At 39.8% G+C, this 16,437-nt stretch overlaps 2 protein-coding genes across 3 annotated transcripts in view; both read right to left on the reverse strand.

Moving 5' to 3' along the window:
• p2rx3a (purinergic receptor P2X, ligand-gated ion channel, 3a) overlaps positions 1-1,732 on the reverse strand; it is a 7,389-nt gene extending 5,657 nt beyond the window's left edge. The window contains exons 1-3 of the mRNA XM_008420926.1: positions 1,345-1,732; positions 379-514; positions 189-280 (exon numbers count right to left, since the gene is read on the reverse strand). Coding sequence (XP_008419148.1) covers positions 189-280; positions 379-514; positions 1,345-1,478 — 362 coding nt within the window. The 5' untranslated portion in view covers positions 1,479-1,732. The remainder of the gene's footprint in view (positions 1-188; positions 281-378; positions 515-1,344) is intronic.
• A 3,573-nt stretch (positions 1,733-5,305) lies between these two features.
• Positions 5,306-16,437, reverse strand: ssrp1a (structure specific recognition protein 1a). 2 transcript variants are annotated; one of them, XM_008420317.2, is made up of 19 exons: positions 16,427-16,437; positions 15,775-15,854; positions 15,328-15,513; positions 12,921-13,026; positions 12,226-12,419; positions 12,008-12,108; positions 11,351-11,480; positions 11,147-11,250; positions 10,433-10,561; positions 10,125-10,346; positions 9,486-9,558; positions 9,358-9,363; positions 7,696-7,831; positions 7,573-7,618; positions 7,348-7,480; positions 7,088-7,255; positions 6,898-6,995; positions 6,620-6,800; positions 5,306-5,768 (listed from the first exon to the last, which is right to left on the reverse strand). In XM_008420317.2, the coding sequence occupies exons 2-19, from the start codon at positions 15,826-15,828 to the stop codon at positions 5,700-5,702; spliced, it is 2,136 nt and encodes a 711-aa protein (XP_008418539.1). In that variant the 5' UTR covers positions 15,829-15,854; positions 16,427-16,437; the 3' UTR covers positions 5,306-5,699. The 2 variants fall into 2 exon arrangements, with proteins under 2 accessions (XP_008418539.1, XP_008418541.1); XM_008420319.2 differs by lacking the exon at positions 9,358-9,363.

Genomic DNA, 16,437 nt, shown 5'->3' on the forward strand with positions numbered 1-16,437 from the left:
CCATAAGCTGTTGGTGGAACGATTTATTTGCAGAAATTCTCATGTTATAAGTGTGTCATCTGTATATTTACAGATTTTGTTACATGATTCCTTACATGATGTATGCTTAATTACAATCACAAAGGTTTTAAATGTGCTAAATAAATGAAAKCTTTATCCAAGTGAACTGATAAACGTTGGGAAAATACATGTCAGAAATGTTCCAAACCTCTGAACATCTTCCTTGGAACTGGTTGTCCGTCTCTATGATTTTAGTAATGATGCTAAACACGCCTTCGCCCTGARACACACCACAGCATATATTTGTTATTAAAGCATAAACTGAGTATGAGCTTCTGTTTTTAAAGGTGTTTAAATGTGTAGTTTTGTGTTACACACCTGAGGAGGGTAGATATAATCAGCTACATCCATCACAGCGTTGTTAAGTTTGCCAAATCCTTTCACTTTGGTTACGACTGAGGACTCGATGTTTGTGTCGGCCACCTGGTAAGCTTTTTCATGGAGGAAGACGTAGCTGCAGGGCAAAGRACACGACATTCAGAGGCTGAGCTCAGTTTCAGATCTAACCACTCAACCAAAACCTTTGCAGATATCTAGGTTTTTAGGCAAGAATATCAGTTTAATGTGGAAAATGTAATACCGATTGTTTCGGCGATAATCCAGATGGATCTCAGAAAAGGAAAGGTTTGATATCAAACTTCTGACCTGTAGGTGTTTTTGTGGTTTTTCCTTTKAATTATTTTTGTTAAAACCAGGATAGGATTGGGACAAAGTTTATATTTGTCTACAAAATACTTTAAGAGCACGATAAACACACACACACAAAAACCAAATTTGTATGTATTTCTCCTACATAAAAAGAAATTAAAGCAATATCTTTTTTGAGGTAGCGTCGACACAAAAACAAAATACAATTTCAAGACAGAATCAGAAACCAGAGTGGATACAAATCGCAGTTGTTAAGTAATAATTGATCAAATAATTGGTGAAGAAGCCGTCCAAACCAATCTTATCCTATGTGCAAAATCCTTACAATTAGCAGGAGTATGTAGAATTCAACACAAGCWTYGGAGCTGGGGAAAATAGTCAGTTTTTGTTACATACTTTAGAAAATTGTATGACATTAAATTCCGGTGTTTTTATATACATTTTTCAGTCCTAAATACACCTTGCCCACCTGAGTGGACATGTGAAAAACTATCCTCAGAACTACATGCCGAATAATGGAGGTTCAGGCTTCAAGATGAATAGAAAAGGATTTCAAAATATCGGGAGTGAATCTATTTTAGCTCATGCATAAACTGCAACTTAAATAAACATATRAAAAATAAACAGATTACTGACCCAACAAAATACGAGATGATGAGTAGCTGCAGCAGTCGATGTATGATCCCTAAAGGCCAGCTCCTCACCACCACAGACTTGTAGGTTTCGTAGGTCAGGATGCTGGTCATGCAGCTACACAGAGCTGAAGTCATGACTGCAGAAATCYTTTTGTCAGAGAAAGAAAAAATCCACTTTTTCTCCAGGCYGTCAGCCTAAACYTTTGAAAATCAGGGAAACTCTCTTCTGGTTTGGAACAAAAATCTTCAGAGTGTGTCTGCTTGGCTTGTCTTTTTCTCTGAAAATCAGTCTCTCCCCTCTGTGTCATTGGTTAATGACATAAGTCAGACCTCACCCTCTTTACTCAAAGGAGCGAAAGGAGGATGTCTATTTCCTTCTTGACCACAAACCCCAGTCTCCCATGCTGCTCTCCACATCTCTGGTTTGAAGTGAAAACACAGCAGCCTCGCKGATGCTCGTAAACACTTAAGCCGGCGATCAATCCGCCATATATCTCCAGTCGTTTCTCTGGTAGTGTATCAAATTAATTTGGCAGGTTTCTCGTATGTTTTATCACTTCATTCCATCAGCTTAGTGTCGGTAATCGGTGTCCAGTTCACTCACAACAACCGGGTAATGAAGGAAAGAACGTGTCTTCTGCTTCCCTCCAATCTTTTTTTGTTTTGTCATCCGAACCGCACGATTTAGTGCGTTTCATTGGGATTCCATGCGAAAAAAAACCCACAGAGTAGTGAACAAAGTAGAAAGTAGAAGAGAAACAATGCATGTTTTTAACAATTTCAAAAGGAAGCTGTGAAAAGTTTGCATTCACTTCCCAGAATCAATAATTTTCAGAGTCACTTTTGGCTGTAACTGTGATCATTTTTATTTTCAGCCTCTTATTGACTTTCTTCCACTGTTACCTTGTTGTTTGCTCTATCCATATTATTAGCTCTAACCAGCTTTCCATGTACTAGAATAAGAAACCCCCTACCCCACATCATGATGCTGCCACCACTATGTTTCACCATGGGAGTTGTGTTGTCTGGGTCAAATAAATAGTTTTCCACAACAGGTTAGGTTTATTTTGTATGCCTAAAGGAACCCACTTTTATCCCACATTATAAGTTACGATATGGAAAAAAATGCTGTTCCACTGGCAGGTTAATTCACTTATAACTGACTCACTTTTTCATCAGTATTAAGGAAGTGTTGACTTAAACAAGTTCCTAAATTGTGCTGAAAAGCTACTTTTAAGTTAGTTTTGATTTTTTCCCAAGTGCACTAAGATATTTGCAATAGGCCAAAAATACTTTGTAAGATTTTTAGTTTTTGCAGTGCAGTGAATTATGAAATGCTACGGGAAATAAAAGCCATCATCTAATWTAATGATTATATTAAATTAAATAATGTGATTTATTTATATCCATTTATACATGTATTGTCACATGTGACAAGGGGCAGGAAGGCTTTCTGACCACTGACAGATTTCAGCTGGTGCCTTTTTCCACCTGTGTGCGTTCAACACTTTTTCCTCGTTCATTACTTTCCATTTCACATTACTGCATTTGTTTTAGTTTCTCTCTATGTATTGGTTAGTTGGGTTGTCATCCACGCCTTATGAAAATGTAATGTCAACAGCACCTTTAAAAATATATTTACAATTAAAAAAATGTTTTACCCACCAGATAAACATCACACATGGCCAAAAATATATGCGTACTTACATTATTGTCTTTAAGTCAAACCTCTGACAGCATTAAGGGTCTGGATTTAAATACTTTTTTAGTGGCTTAAATAAAAATAAAAAAACAGCGCATAAATTGCGTTATAGCCACTCAGACCCGTCTAAATGCTCAATATGCATCCATTAAACTTTTTTTTTTTTTTTTTTTTTTTTCCAGATTTCTATACAGAAACTCGAAAGAAAAATGAGTCACTGGTAGCAAGACAGTCTAAAAGCGCTAGATGAATAGCAGCTGGTCATATGATAGGACCATTTCTGGACTCAGGGAGGTAATGTAATAGAGCGACTTTCAATGTCTCTCTTTCTGTGCATTTCTGCATGTGCGTAGACACCGTGTCATTTCTTAAGTGCCCCCCCCCCCCCCCATTACGTTTGTGGTCTTCTAATGGTAACCCGATATGGCAGCAGAAACACATAAACACGCCGTGGATGTTTGAGGGGCACAAGCTTTCAGGCAGCAYGTATTTGTATGAGTTGTTGCGACGGCCAATTATACTTCCCAAACATTTACGCATGAGACACTCGCAGAGGAAACTGTATGCAGGCAGAGCAGATAATTAAGGATGAGCAAATAGGGAAATACAAACATGAGGATGCAAAYAACGGTGGTACATTTGCATTAGTTATGTATGAGGCAGCATTTCTAATTAATGGTTGTAAGGAAAGTAAGGAAAACTGAGACGTTATTTAAGAAAATAAAATAAAACTGGGTCACACTATTATAACTCAAAGAGAAAGACATGGATCTATATTTCTATTACTGTGTMAGAGTTTTGATCCATCCCTAAATCTCTTAATACTTTATTTTAGTATTGCTTTATTTTAGCTGGAGTCTATTAAGAGTCTCAGGATGTTTAGTAACATGTTTTAAGCGTTTTACCTTTGGTTTTTTTTCTGCCTTTTCCACTTATTCTCTTGTTGCAAACGACAAAGAGCCGTACAGAATGACGCCACACTTTTAAGATTTTTGCTTGTGAAAGTTYGTCTCATTTTCTTTCCAATTCATTGTTAGCTGTATGTGTTGTTCTTTCACATAAAATGCTAATAAATATACATTTGTTGTTTTAACGTGAAAATGAAGATAAAGTTAGAGAACTATTGAAACTTTCCACGGCAAGTTTAGCTTTCTAACACATAATCTGAATAATATCTGCAGGGGATAGAGCCTCCTGGAGAGCCCTTCTCACTGAAACCATCACTTAAAATGAACGTCTCATCCGGTGATGTTTGGCTTTTAAAAGCCACATTCCAAACCACCTTCCTCCCAGGCTTTGGGGATTTGTTTGAAACCATCGTCTCTGCAGCGTTCACCCTCTAAACACGCTCACCCAAACCCAACTGACTGGTTAAACTGGCTAAAGTGCGCACATCCAGTGGGAATACCTTGAGCAAGACGGCTCTAAAAGCTCGCTTCACATTCTCCAGCGTAATGGGTTGGGGAGGGTTAATGAGCTGCAGGCTTACAGGCAGAAATCTGTTGAATGCTGATAAGACTTCCCTGATGAAGGAAATGTTTTATATGACTCCATGTTTTTTTTTTTAACTAAGGCAAATTTAATATCTCGTTTAAATTTATGAATTGTCTGATGACGGTTTTCAATCATCTTTTCTTTCGTTTGCTTTAAAGGACATTCAAAAATGTGTCTCAATTCAGAATAGAAATAATCTAGAGACGAGATGTAAATACTTTGTGTAAATCATGAGATTTTAGGCTGCATATTTAGGCGTCAAATAAAATCCAGTCTGAAACTCCAGCAGCTGATTGGCTGGCTGATGTGGACTTTCTATAGGTCAGCATTGATCCTGACAAAATCTGTACTGTATGTCCTTCATAGCAACACAAATACTGTTGTCCAAGTTTTATTTACTGCAAAAATGAGATAATTTCCCTTATGTCTGCCAGGTTACGTGTTTTTTTGAATTATGGAAATCCCAAATATGTGTTGTCCATCTGAATTCAGCAGCATCCTTTACTCTGATGCCGTCCATCACTGTCCTCTGATTGGACCACAGAGACACATTCAGGAGGATCCCTGAAACTTATAAAATCCCCTACAAAAAATAACCCATTAATGTCCCTGAATTCAACAATCTCACGCCAACAACATATGTGATTATTTAAACTTATACTCGTTTGGTTAAGGTGAATAAGCACAGATAATTTTTATTTTATAAGAAACATTTCAAGGCAGTTGAGGAGCTTTAGCAAAACATAAAAGACCAAAACCCCAAGAATGTATTGAAAAATTCTGTATTTATTTTGACCTGAAAACAACAAAAAGAAATTTTTTTTAAAGAGCACTACACAAGAGGAACAAAAATGGACCCCTCATTACACTGACAAACTAATAACTCCTACAATGAGTATGCAGCGTTATGCATACTCGATGTTATGCAGCTAACAATCATTCCCATAGGTTCAACTGTCTCATTATTTCACCGAGCCGTCGGGAGGAGACGAGCTCAAAAATCAGYGCAGATTGGTTTCCAGACGTAGTCACAAAATACGTGATTGTACTTTTAAAATTAAATGTGCTGAAGAAAAAGGTACAACTCAAGTTTGTTGATTGGTCTGAAATCAACGGTAAAAACAGTTGGTCCTGGGTTTGTGGGTGTGATCAGTGTCTCTTCAGTCGGACTCTTCCTCTGAGCTGGCAGGAGTGGACACAGCTTCCTCCTCCTCTTCCTCCTCCGATTCCTGGGTGAATAAAACATTTCAATAAGAACCACAGGGGTTGATTCATCCGTTTTCACAGTGAAGATTTAAAATAAATGGCTGAATCTGAGGCTCGACGTAAACTTTAAAAATACTTGATCAGAAAGGGAAATTAAATGTTGGCTCTTATCACTACAGTTTCTTCAAAAAGTCATTGTGGACACACACAGGTGAAAAAACTCTGCAAACAATATATAAAAATAAATAAAAATCTATAAAACAGGGAAATGTATTCAAGAAGTCAAGCAGAATATGGCAACTCCAGTCAAACAGGAAAATTGCACAGATTTCCCCAAACTATTAGTTGTGAAAACAACTTTAGGTGACATATTGATGTCAATTGATGCTTAATTAGGACCAAAGTATCTGTCCTAAAATAGGTTTGGTGAGTTAAGTGGGAAAATATTCAGCTGAAACTTAGACATGAAGCTGAAGAAATGCTGGATGTCACTGAACTCTAGTGACTGAAAGTTTTTAACAATGATATATAAACCAACAGAACTCAGATCAACTTCTGAGAAACTCAAAAAACTCAAGTCTGGAAATCCAAACGGCTCCTCAAACAGCAAAAAAAAAGAAAACAGCCTCTAACGCTGCCTAGAGCGATGTGTGTTGATGACAGTAAGTGGCTACACAAACTACACAAATACAAGAGGAAAACATGTACATGTGCTTCCAGGGAAGTTGTTGAAAGAAAATCAATCATAAATCTCTTTAATCTGTTAGTCAGAATTACTTTGCTGTTACCAGAGCGACGTTTGAAATTTGTGGCTTTTTCTTTTTGTTTTGACTCGATGCATCTTTATGCTAATAGTGTCCATGACTGGTTTTACCTTCTTCTTCTTCTTCTTCTTGGATTTGCTCTTGTGGTCGGAGTCGGAGGAACTGTCGTCGCTGGTCTCAATGAACTCTCGGCTCTTGAAGCTGTCGTTTCCTCCTCGTTCCTTTTCTTTCTCTCCACCGCTGGACTTTCTCTTCTTCTCATCCTTATTCCCACCAGATTTTCTCTTCTCTCTAAACGGTCGGAGGCGTAGGAAGACAATTAGGAATGTAACACGAGCTTTTTTAGGGGAAAAAAAAAAAGAGAGACACTCTGAAATAAAAGCCTTACTTCCTGGGACTGGAGGTCGATCCTCCTCCGCTCTCTTTGTATTCCTTCTTTAATTTGTCATATTGCCTCTTTGCCTCCCCTGCTTTTGTTTCCCATTCCTGAAAGAAACAGAAGTACAAAAGATCAGGGGTTTTAATTGAAGTGCTGCTCAATTGAAACATAAAATCTCTTCCAACAGGCCAGGTCTCACCTCCTTCTCGTCTTTGTTCAGCTGTCTCCACATCTCTCCGGCCTTCTTGGATATCTCTGTGATGGAGATGCCGGGGTTCTCTGACTTGATTCGCTCGCGGCTGGAGTTCAGCCACAGCATGTAGGCGCTCATCGGCCTCTTGGGGCCAGCTTTGTCCTTCTGCTTCTTCTGCTCAGACACAAACAAAATAGAAACATTGCTTTCATTGAAGACAATCTGAGACTTGGGAATATGGGTATTTTCTTTTGTTGCTTTCTCACCTCTTTGCGTGGTTTTCTTTCCTTTTTCTCTTTCACAACTTTAGCTTTTTTGGCCTTTTTCTTCTTTGCGCTCTCATCTTCGCTATCATCTCCTTCGTCGCTGCTGTCGCTGGCAGAAGCATTGCTGTCATACCTGATTGAAAGGAAACATGTCGAATGAATCTGTGAAAATGCAAACGCGAGCTTCGATCTGAAGTTGGAGAAAGTAAAAGTAAAGGCACTTACTCTTCTGCAATTTCCTCATCTTCCTCTCCAGGGTTGAAAGACTCGTCTAAGAAGAAAAACAGGAGCTTAGCCTTCTACTCTTCAAATTATTTCCAGGGTTCAGACGCTGAATCGGTCACTTACCGCTTCCACTTCCGTCTGAATCGTCACTGTCGTTGCCCTCCTCCCTGATCTTTCCCTCCGCCTTCATCCTCTCCAGGTAGGCATCGTGCTGGTCTTCGTCAGAGTCGCTGTACTCGTCGATTTTGCCCTTCATGCCCTGGAACCAAAACTCACAGTCAGGAAAACATCTCCACAAAACAATTTAATACAGACTGTTTACAGCTGTAATGGGACTCAACCAGGACCGAGAGATGCATCAACTACTCAGGATCCAAATGCAGCGTTTCCCCGTGTATCAGAAGCCTGGCGGGCTACCAGGCTTCACTTGCACCTCCACCAGGCTAAGCATTGTTTGTTTATTTATTACAGGGGCTTCTTTATACACCAGCAACGATGATAGCAAAAACAGGCTAAAGACTCTTTGGTGAAACGGTAGGAAGGACAAAGGAAACATAATATGGTCAGCATGTGAAGACATATGGAGACTGATGTCAGGCGTCTTTATCCACCTGAACTCCATAACCACTGCCCGTCTCTACCAGTCTACAGACTGGTAGAGACTAAAACTAAATAACAAAAAAAAAAGGAAGCAAGTAAAACAGAAGCAACTGTGCAAGACCAGAGTACAGATATGGACATAATCTGGCTTTTGGAGAATTTCACTGTGCCTTGGCCAGATTTAAAATATGCACATTATCCTTCCTGTTAATAAATAATAATAATAATAATAATAATAATGCCTGCCATCAGTGCAGGAATCTTTAAACTTACATTTGACAGAAGGGATTTTGCAGCTGTAATTTTACTTCACATCACCCAAGCTTCTGCAGCCTGCAGCTCTCTGGTTCATCCATAATGGTTCTAAATAGGTTTGGCTAAAAATAATAAAAAGCTATCCAATGTTTATAAATATAAATATAATGGCACATGCAGTTTTTTTTAAAATGGCATTGAAGTTCGAGGATAGAATGAATCTAATAAAAGCTTCCTGTCAGCAGGGTTTTTTTTCGCAATACTTTTTGACATAGGATCTTCATCCTGAGTAAATTAACTTAAGATGCAAGTAAAAAGCTCGTTGGCTCAAACTAATACTTCGTAGACATGGAAACCAGTCGGGCTATTCTCTCCTCGCCCCCACACGGTCCATCCCGGCTCCATGCATCTTTATCCACGGCTGACAGAAGCATCCAGTTAGGAAGGCGGCCATTAATACATCAACAGGAAATGGAGAGGCGCTCCATTTGTTCTCATTGCCGTTCTCTGGTGACTCCGTCACCGTGGCAACAGATGATCGTAGTGAGGGGAGAAACTTGGCAAAACTCTGAGCCAGCAGGAGCTCGTACTTGTCAGCAGAACGTTACAGGTGGTGCAATCAACGCGGTCGAGTGTTAAACACCAAAAGCCCCCAGGCAGCACATTAGTCAGCACAATGCAAACACACAGAGTTATCAGAGTGATCAGCCTCACAAACACACACACACACACGCACACACACACACACCGCCAATCCACATGGCTCATGATTAGCAATAATTCATTTGAGATTCATCAAGTAATCTGACAAGATTATCCTCCCAGAATCCTGCTTGGATCCATCAGCGGCACACCATGCAATCAGAAATCACTCCACACCAATCAACCCCGGTTCCTTCAGCCACACGAGGCGCCCGCAACCATACCCACCTTCTTCTACAGGAGGTACAGACACAGACACACAGGAGAAGGGTGACATGAATCAATATCTGTAAAGGGAAACTGCTCTAATGTTTTAATTTTAMAAACTAGGATGGGTTCATTTCCTCATAAATTACCTCTTTGAAGCCTCTGTTCTTGATGTTGAGCTTCTTGGCATTAACAAAGTCAAACAGTTTGCCATATTCCTCCCTACAAGGAAACAAAAAAGACAAATAATTTGGGTTTAAATCAATACTTGAAAAAGAGAAATTAAAAAGACAAGGAGGAGAACGACTGCACTGTAAGGTGATGTCGCATCACAGGAAATAAACAGGAAGTCCAGATTTTGCACAATGGAAACCAATAAATTAATATTAGGAATACATAATAAATTACTGATAATTCTTTTGTTAAATTAGAAATTTAAAATGTGTTTTRACTAAAATATAAGAGCTTGAACGTGGTGAAGCTTAAATGACRCCTCTTAGGAGATCTGGGTTGAACATTTTTACAGACAAAGACTTTTTTTTTCCATCTCATCTGCAAAATGTATTTATTTTTTGTACAGTTTTGGCTTCATTACAGCTCTGAGTGTTTTGTTATTTCAACAAAAGGGCTTTTTGAGTCTGTATACTGCAGTTAATCTGATAACATAGAAAGCCTTTTAATAAACATTGAAGCCTCTTCCTCTTCTTCACCAGTGCAGCCATCGTCTCTCCACATAGCCGAAACCTGAAACACAGCCACGGCTCTGCGTGTGAATGAGGCGGCCTYACCTCTCGATGCTGCTAAACGTGTACTGGTTTCCTTGCTTGGTCTCGATCTCAAAGTCAAAGGACCGCGTCGTGGTGGTGCCTCTGGCGAAGTTGACGCAGGAGATTTCCTCAAAGCGCAGGTGAACCGGGGGCTTGTGGACGTAGATGAAGCCCCTCTCCAGAGGGTAGAGGAGGCCTGAAGACGCCTTGTAGGAGCAGGTGATGCACTGAGCACCAGAGTGGCTGTGGAGGAGGAGAAGAGGGTCTTACTAGGATTTATTTATTGTGAAATAAAARCTTTCAAAAAGCGAGCTGGAGATGCATCCTACCCTTGGAAGTTTCCAGGCACAGTGATTTTGCGGTTGACAAGGGCCTTCATCACCCTGCTGACCATCTCATAGAGAGAGCCAGACATGATTTTACTGAGTTTGCCCTCAAAGCGTTTTTCCACATCCTCCCTGTGGTAGAGTTGACAGGAAATAAAAATGTCTGAATGCAAACATTTGATGGGATTTCTCAGAAGAAAATTAAAGAGTTTATCACTCTGGTAAAGCCGTTTCTGCTTTACCAGAAACAGCAGCATAATAAAAGCTCTAAAAACCATAACATAGCTCCTTGRAAGCTTTGGCGCCACCTGGTGGAAAGCATGAAGACGGTAAAAAAATGCCTTGAAAAAACGTTTCCACAGCCATTTTTTCATGTTTCAACCAGTGACTCTTTTGCAAACCTAAATCCTACTAAGGTGTAAACATAAAAAAACATTTTATTCATAAAAAATAAAATAAGCAAAGTTTTAATAACAAAAACAAAAAATTTTTTTAACAGTAACACATTAAAAAATATCTTAAAACTAGCGAAAACATTTTATGTTATATATTAAAATAAAAGTGTATATGCCACACTTTTCATTCATTTGTTAAAAAAAAAAAAGAAAGAAATAAAACTTTGAAAMGCCCATTTTATTGCCTTTCAGTGTTGCTTTAATGAATGAGCCATCTTCAGGGTTGTGGCAATAAAAATCAGCCTTCTCCTAACGTACTCACTCGCTCATATTGAGGGTTAGGTTGATGTCCTCTTCCTTGGAAAAAAGCAGAATGAGGAAGTGATAACGCGTCTGACCCTGCTTGATGGGAGGATCCAGACTGATCTAAAAAAAAACAGGGAAGGTGAGAAGCATCAGAGTGAAGTGAAACTCCAGGACAGAAAAACTAGAAACCTGGAAAGGAGGAAGAGAGATGTTCACTCACCACAAAGAACATCTGCCGCTGGTCCTTGTGAGGCAGCAGGAAGAGTCGCAGCACGGTGGTGTAGGGAATCTTGTAGTCGAACGTTTTCCCGTGCAAGTGGAGGAATGTCGGATAGATCCGAATATCATATCTGTAAGAACAGGCCAAAAGAGAAACGGAAGGTAAATTAAAAAACACTTTTAAAAGTCAGGTTTTAGTCTGTTTATTGGTATGTTTCCTTTGTTGCTTTAAAGGTTGTATCCTATAGCATATTTTTTGTTTTTTTTGTTCACTTTTAAAGCAAAAAAAAGAAGATTTATTAGGAAAACATACAAACAACAAGATAGTCTGTGTTAACCMTTTGGAAAAATAAGAACAAGAAAATAACAACAATGTTATTCTTMTAGAGCTTGAGAGCATATATTTGGGAGCTAAAAGAGACCAACACATAAGTTTAGTCAAGGAGAAATGCATCAGTCGGTGAAAATACTTTATTGGTAAAATGTTAAAAATCAAGTGGGAAATCAAATATAAATCAAATGATTGCTTTTGTTCAGAGTAACAGGTTTATCCTTTAGAGAATAGGAGGATAAATATTAATATTTATGGTAAAAGCAGATGTGATACGTTTTTATYGCCATGTGGGAGTCTGAAGTGATCRTTTTGTTGTTCTCCTACCTTCCTCTGGGCGTGAGACACTGAAGCTCCTTGAAGATACAAACAGCGTCTCCTGTGGCCTGAATGACATCAGCCTTCGACAAAACGTTCTGGGCGAACGCCTAGAGGAAACAAAACATGCAAGCCATTCAACGTTACCATCAACGCTAATAAAGCCAAATCAGTTCCCAGAACTGCTTTTCAATAACTGTTAAAAAATAGAAATGATCCGGCGTCACCTCCACAGGGTCTTGTCGCTCGTCKGTCTGACTGGGYGGGACGTAGAACCGGACCTCCATGAGAGAAACCTCGGTGTCGTCGTTCTGGTGGAACTCCAGTGTGACTTCGTTCTTCCCAGTGGCGCACTGGGAAACGTTGGACAGAGGGATCTCGAACGCCGTGTTGTCGTTGAYATCGAACGACAGCAGCGGTCCTGGGAAAAGAGCGAGTCTCTTTCAACTTTGAATAATCACAAACATCCAGGAGATTATATTTGAAATTTCCATGCTTCCCCAGACTCAAATTTCTAGATTTTTCTGGACACTTATTGAAAAAAATAATTTATTTTATTATCCACAATATCTTTGCTTTGTTTGGCTTTTACTTTTGTCCAACTGACGAACCACAGGTCTATTTTTGACACGCTGATATAAGCGCTCATGTAAACACCAAAAGARATTAAACTTTCGGATTTTTAATGAATCTGCATTTTTCTGTAGATTTTGTCTGCAAATCAAAAGYCTTGTTGTGRCAAATATAACAAACATAATCTAAAGCGGAATAAAAGAGCCCTCTAATCTTTTATGTGACGGAAAAGAGAATAAAGTTTGACGGGTCAAACCATATTCTAAYTTTCTGRRTCTCCAGATGTTTAAGGACTGTGTAGAAAAACRAAGTGTGTTTGACTWCAGTGACTCTATGTCGGCTTGTTTACCTGAGAACTTGGCCGTCCCCCAGTTCCAGCCCTTCACAGACATGTCCTTCTCCGACAACTCCAYCTTGTAGTTCAACTTGAAAAACTCTGACAGCTTCTCGAAGTCCTGCAGAAGGAAAAATAAAMCAGCAAARAAACAGAAAGATGAGAKGCGTAAAYGGTAGATGGAGAAGTYCTGACAGACTTCATGGTGAACGGGTCGGAGCCCATTAAAACGCGGCCCAGAAGGAAGCAGAAACGGTGGATAATTAATCACAATGTGATTGGGACTGTGCCGCCAGGGAACACAGGAGATGAATGTAATCCATCCACCTCGTCTGTCCTCCGACAATCAGCTCGTTTATTTATCCTGCAGGCCCGCTTACAACTGGAGAGGACGCACACACAGCGACAAACACATGGTCACTGAAACACACACACACACACACACACAATCCCAGCAGTACAAACACATGTGGAAGTGATTGTGGCGAGTAAGTGTGCATAGAGAGGAATCAGCTAATTTACGCACCTGGGTATCTGCCTGTCCATGGAGTTATTAGAGCCAATTAGAGCCTGTGTGTGTGTGCGTGTGTGTATGCATGTGTGCGCTCGTGTGTGTGTGTGAACACTAAAGGTCATAAGGATGTTTGTTGATCTGGATTAAAGAATTGTTTGTACTATTTGTAAATAGAAGTGGAAATACGTAAAATCGGGAGTTGTCGTTTTGCCGAAGCCAATTTAATACGAACCAACACACATCTATCTCATTTCCATCACAGATATAAATATTCACTTACAAAACATCGATACATCCTCTGTGTTTTAGGTTTCAAAGACTTTCTTTGAATCTCTTAAAGTGATTCTAATCAATAAAATTTCTAAGAAGGTGGGGGTTTTTTTGGACTGTGGCTCTATTTTTGCTTCTACTTTTTATTCACTCCTGGTACCAAACAATGAAGAAGATAAACCAAACAACAGTCGGGTAAGAGAAGTGACAGGAATAAAAAACATTTGAACTACGACGGCCAAACCGGTAGATGTGAGACCGTCTCTCTTGAAGAACATTTTTGAAACACATTTACACGCATGCTGCAGATTCGTATCTCTTAGGAAGTGTGTATTGCGGTGACCTCTGACATGTTCATATTTTACACTGGACTTTAAACACTGTAGATGAGGATTTTGTACATACAACAAATTACAGCTATGTTTACAGTGTTTGAAGAAGATAGTGATGATAAGATGATTGTGAGCTTTGATGAAGAGGACTTTGAGACGAAACTGCAAGAAATTGGAGGATTTATTTACTTCTGACGMTAGTGTATTTTTTAACTCAAGATTTACAGTAACTTCATACTTTGACTTTTACTACCCCGATGTCCTCACTTGATAGAAATTTCATACCAAAGTGCTAAACCTGATGGAAAACGACTGAGAACACCATGATGAGGAAACAGAGGAATCACCATCACTTTAACATCAGGCAGCTCTGCCAAAAAATAAGCTACRTACTGTTATGATGGAAATATGAAATTAGGCAAAAACAGAACGAGAACCGAAGAGGTTTCACTGCTAAGCCTGAGCAGAAGTAATGCAGGAGCCGTCAGCCTCCCGAAGACGATCGCAGCTCRGCSATTTGACAGACTCTCTGGCAGAGATTCACCATCTTCCTCAGGACGTTTCACAGGGACGGATAAATCAAACTGTCTGCTCCRCACGCCAGCAGCTAAATCTCTCGCCAATTCTCGATTACCGACACTAACTGTGGGATAATAAACAATGACATCACGGCTTTTCCTCCAGAACCAGAGGATCTATCTTCCACCAAAAATATGCTGATTAACCCCAGGAGACAGTCGCAGCCTGCAGGTTGTACCCACACCCTCATCCCTGTGTTACAGTTACATCCTGACGTTCTCCATACGCTCTGAGAAAAGAGCATTAAAAACAATGTTGAGACACAAAAAAAAAMAMWRWKWTTTTTTTTTCTCACCATCTTGTTTTCTGAGCTAAATTGCTCCAGTGAATTGACATAAACACCGACCCAGAAGAGAAGATGATTGCACCRTTTATGAAACATGCATACTGGCGCTGGATTCCCTCATTAATCCCATTATAGGTTTRAGGRGATGAACCGACTGATTCAAAGGACTCTGAAAGAAACCCAAACGCACTTATAGCCAGCCAAATGGCAGCTCTTTTCACACCAAGYGCACTGGAGTTTTCCTCTAGGAAACAACAGGGAAAGAACGCRAGCTGTTTATCAGAAGACACTTTAAAACGYGAGCATTGTCAGGAGGAAAAGCCCAATCGTTCTGAGGAAYATTTTTATTTCCCAGCAATATTTAATCTGSAGAAGCAAGAACTCCATCAGACTGAGTCATTTGGGAATGATTAGCTAAATACACACAGAAGCAGRGCTTACCGTGTCCCTGAAGCCGTCATATTTGTAGATGTGCCCCGTGCTGGTGCCGAGTTTGATGCCGTGGCCTAAACACACACGCCTCCACTGCGCCTGGTTGAGCTCTCCGGCTGGGATGCTGTCCACCTTCCCAGTCTTGTTGCTCTTATAAACCACGTTCTGTTTGCTGAAACGCAGCCGTCCGTCATTCTGCGGGGACACAGTGCAGAGCTGGGTTACTCTTCATAATACTCAATAAGAGAACAGATAAAACTTATCAAATTTTTTCATACTTCACTTTTAACAACTTTAGCTGGCAAAAAAAGGTATATGTATTTATGACAAATAATGAGGGGCATGWATCCTTTTGAAAGGCACTATAATAAGCTTCGGTCTAAACAGGTTAAAAACAACATTAGGTTGTTTTTAACTGGGTGGGTCATATAGTAAAAAGATGKTGCTGTTACGTACCCATGAGCCTTTGACCTCCTGATAGATCTCGTTGAACTCTAGCATGTCCCCCATGTTGGCTGCAGGCGATGACTGATGCTCTACAAAGAGACCGAGAACTGGATCAGACACACACATCCACTGGGATTATGGAAAGCACATGTGCTACTTCAAAACTCAAGTCAGAAGACGCCAAGATATATTTATTACAAATGACTCAAAAGTTTTAAGTTAGCTTGTAAACTAACAAACGGCGGRGTAGTATCATTGTAATTACTGTTAATATAAAGGAGTATGTAATTASTTTTCACTGTAGTGAAAAGGAGCACAGTTTTGTATTTTCCAGGAGCAGAATAGCAGCTAAGCTAGCTGAAAATACATGAGGTGCACTTCTTTTGTGTTACAGTGCTTGATAGGCTCCAGCAATCTTAAAAGTAAACGACACGCGCTACAACACCGCCCAAGCAAAGGCACGTCGAACGTTTAATCAAGCGCCCGGACAGAACAAGGCCGGCATGAGGAAAACAAATCGCAATTTAAAAGGTTTAAGCGTCAAACAAAAGCACTCGAAATGAACCTCATAAGCGCTTTGCAATCTCCGCTGCCTCATAATACCCACTGACTCTAATTCTATCTAAAACAGAAAATACCGTATGAAAACGTGAAACCTTACATTCACTGACG

This window comes from Poecilia reticulata, linkage group LG10 (genome assembly GCF_000633615.1).
Source record: "Poecilia reticulata strain Guanapo linkage group LG10, Guppy_female_1.0+MT, whole genome shotgun sequence".
NCBI classification, from domain to species: domain Eukaryota; kingdom Metazoa; phylum Chordata; class Actinopteri; order Cyprinodontiformes; family Poeciliidae; genus Poecilia; species Poecilia reticulata.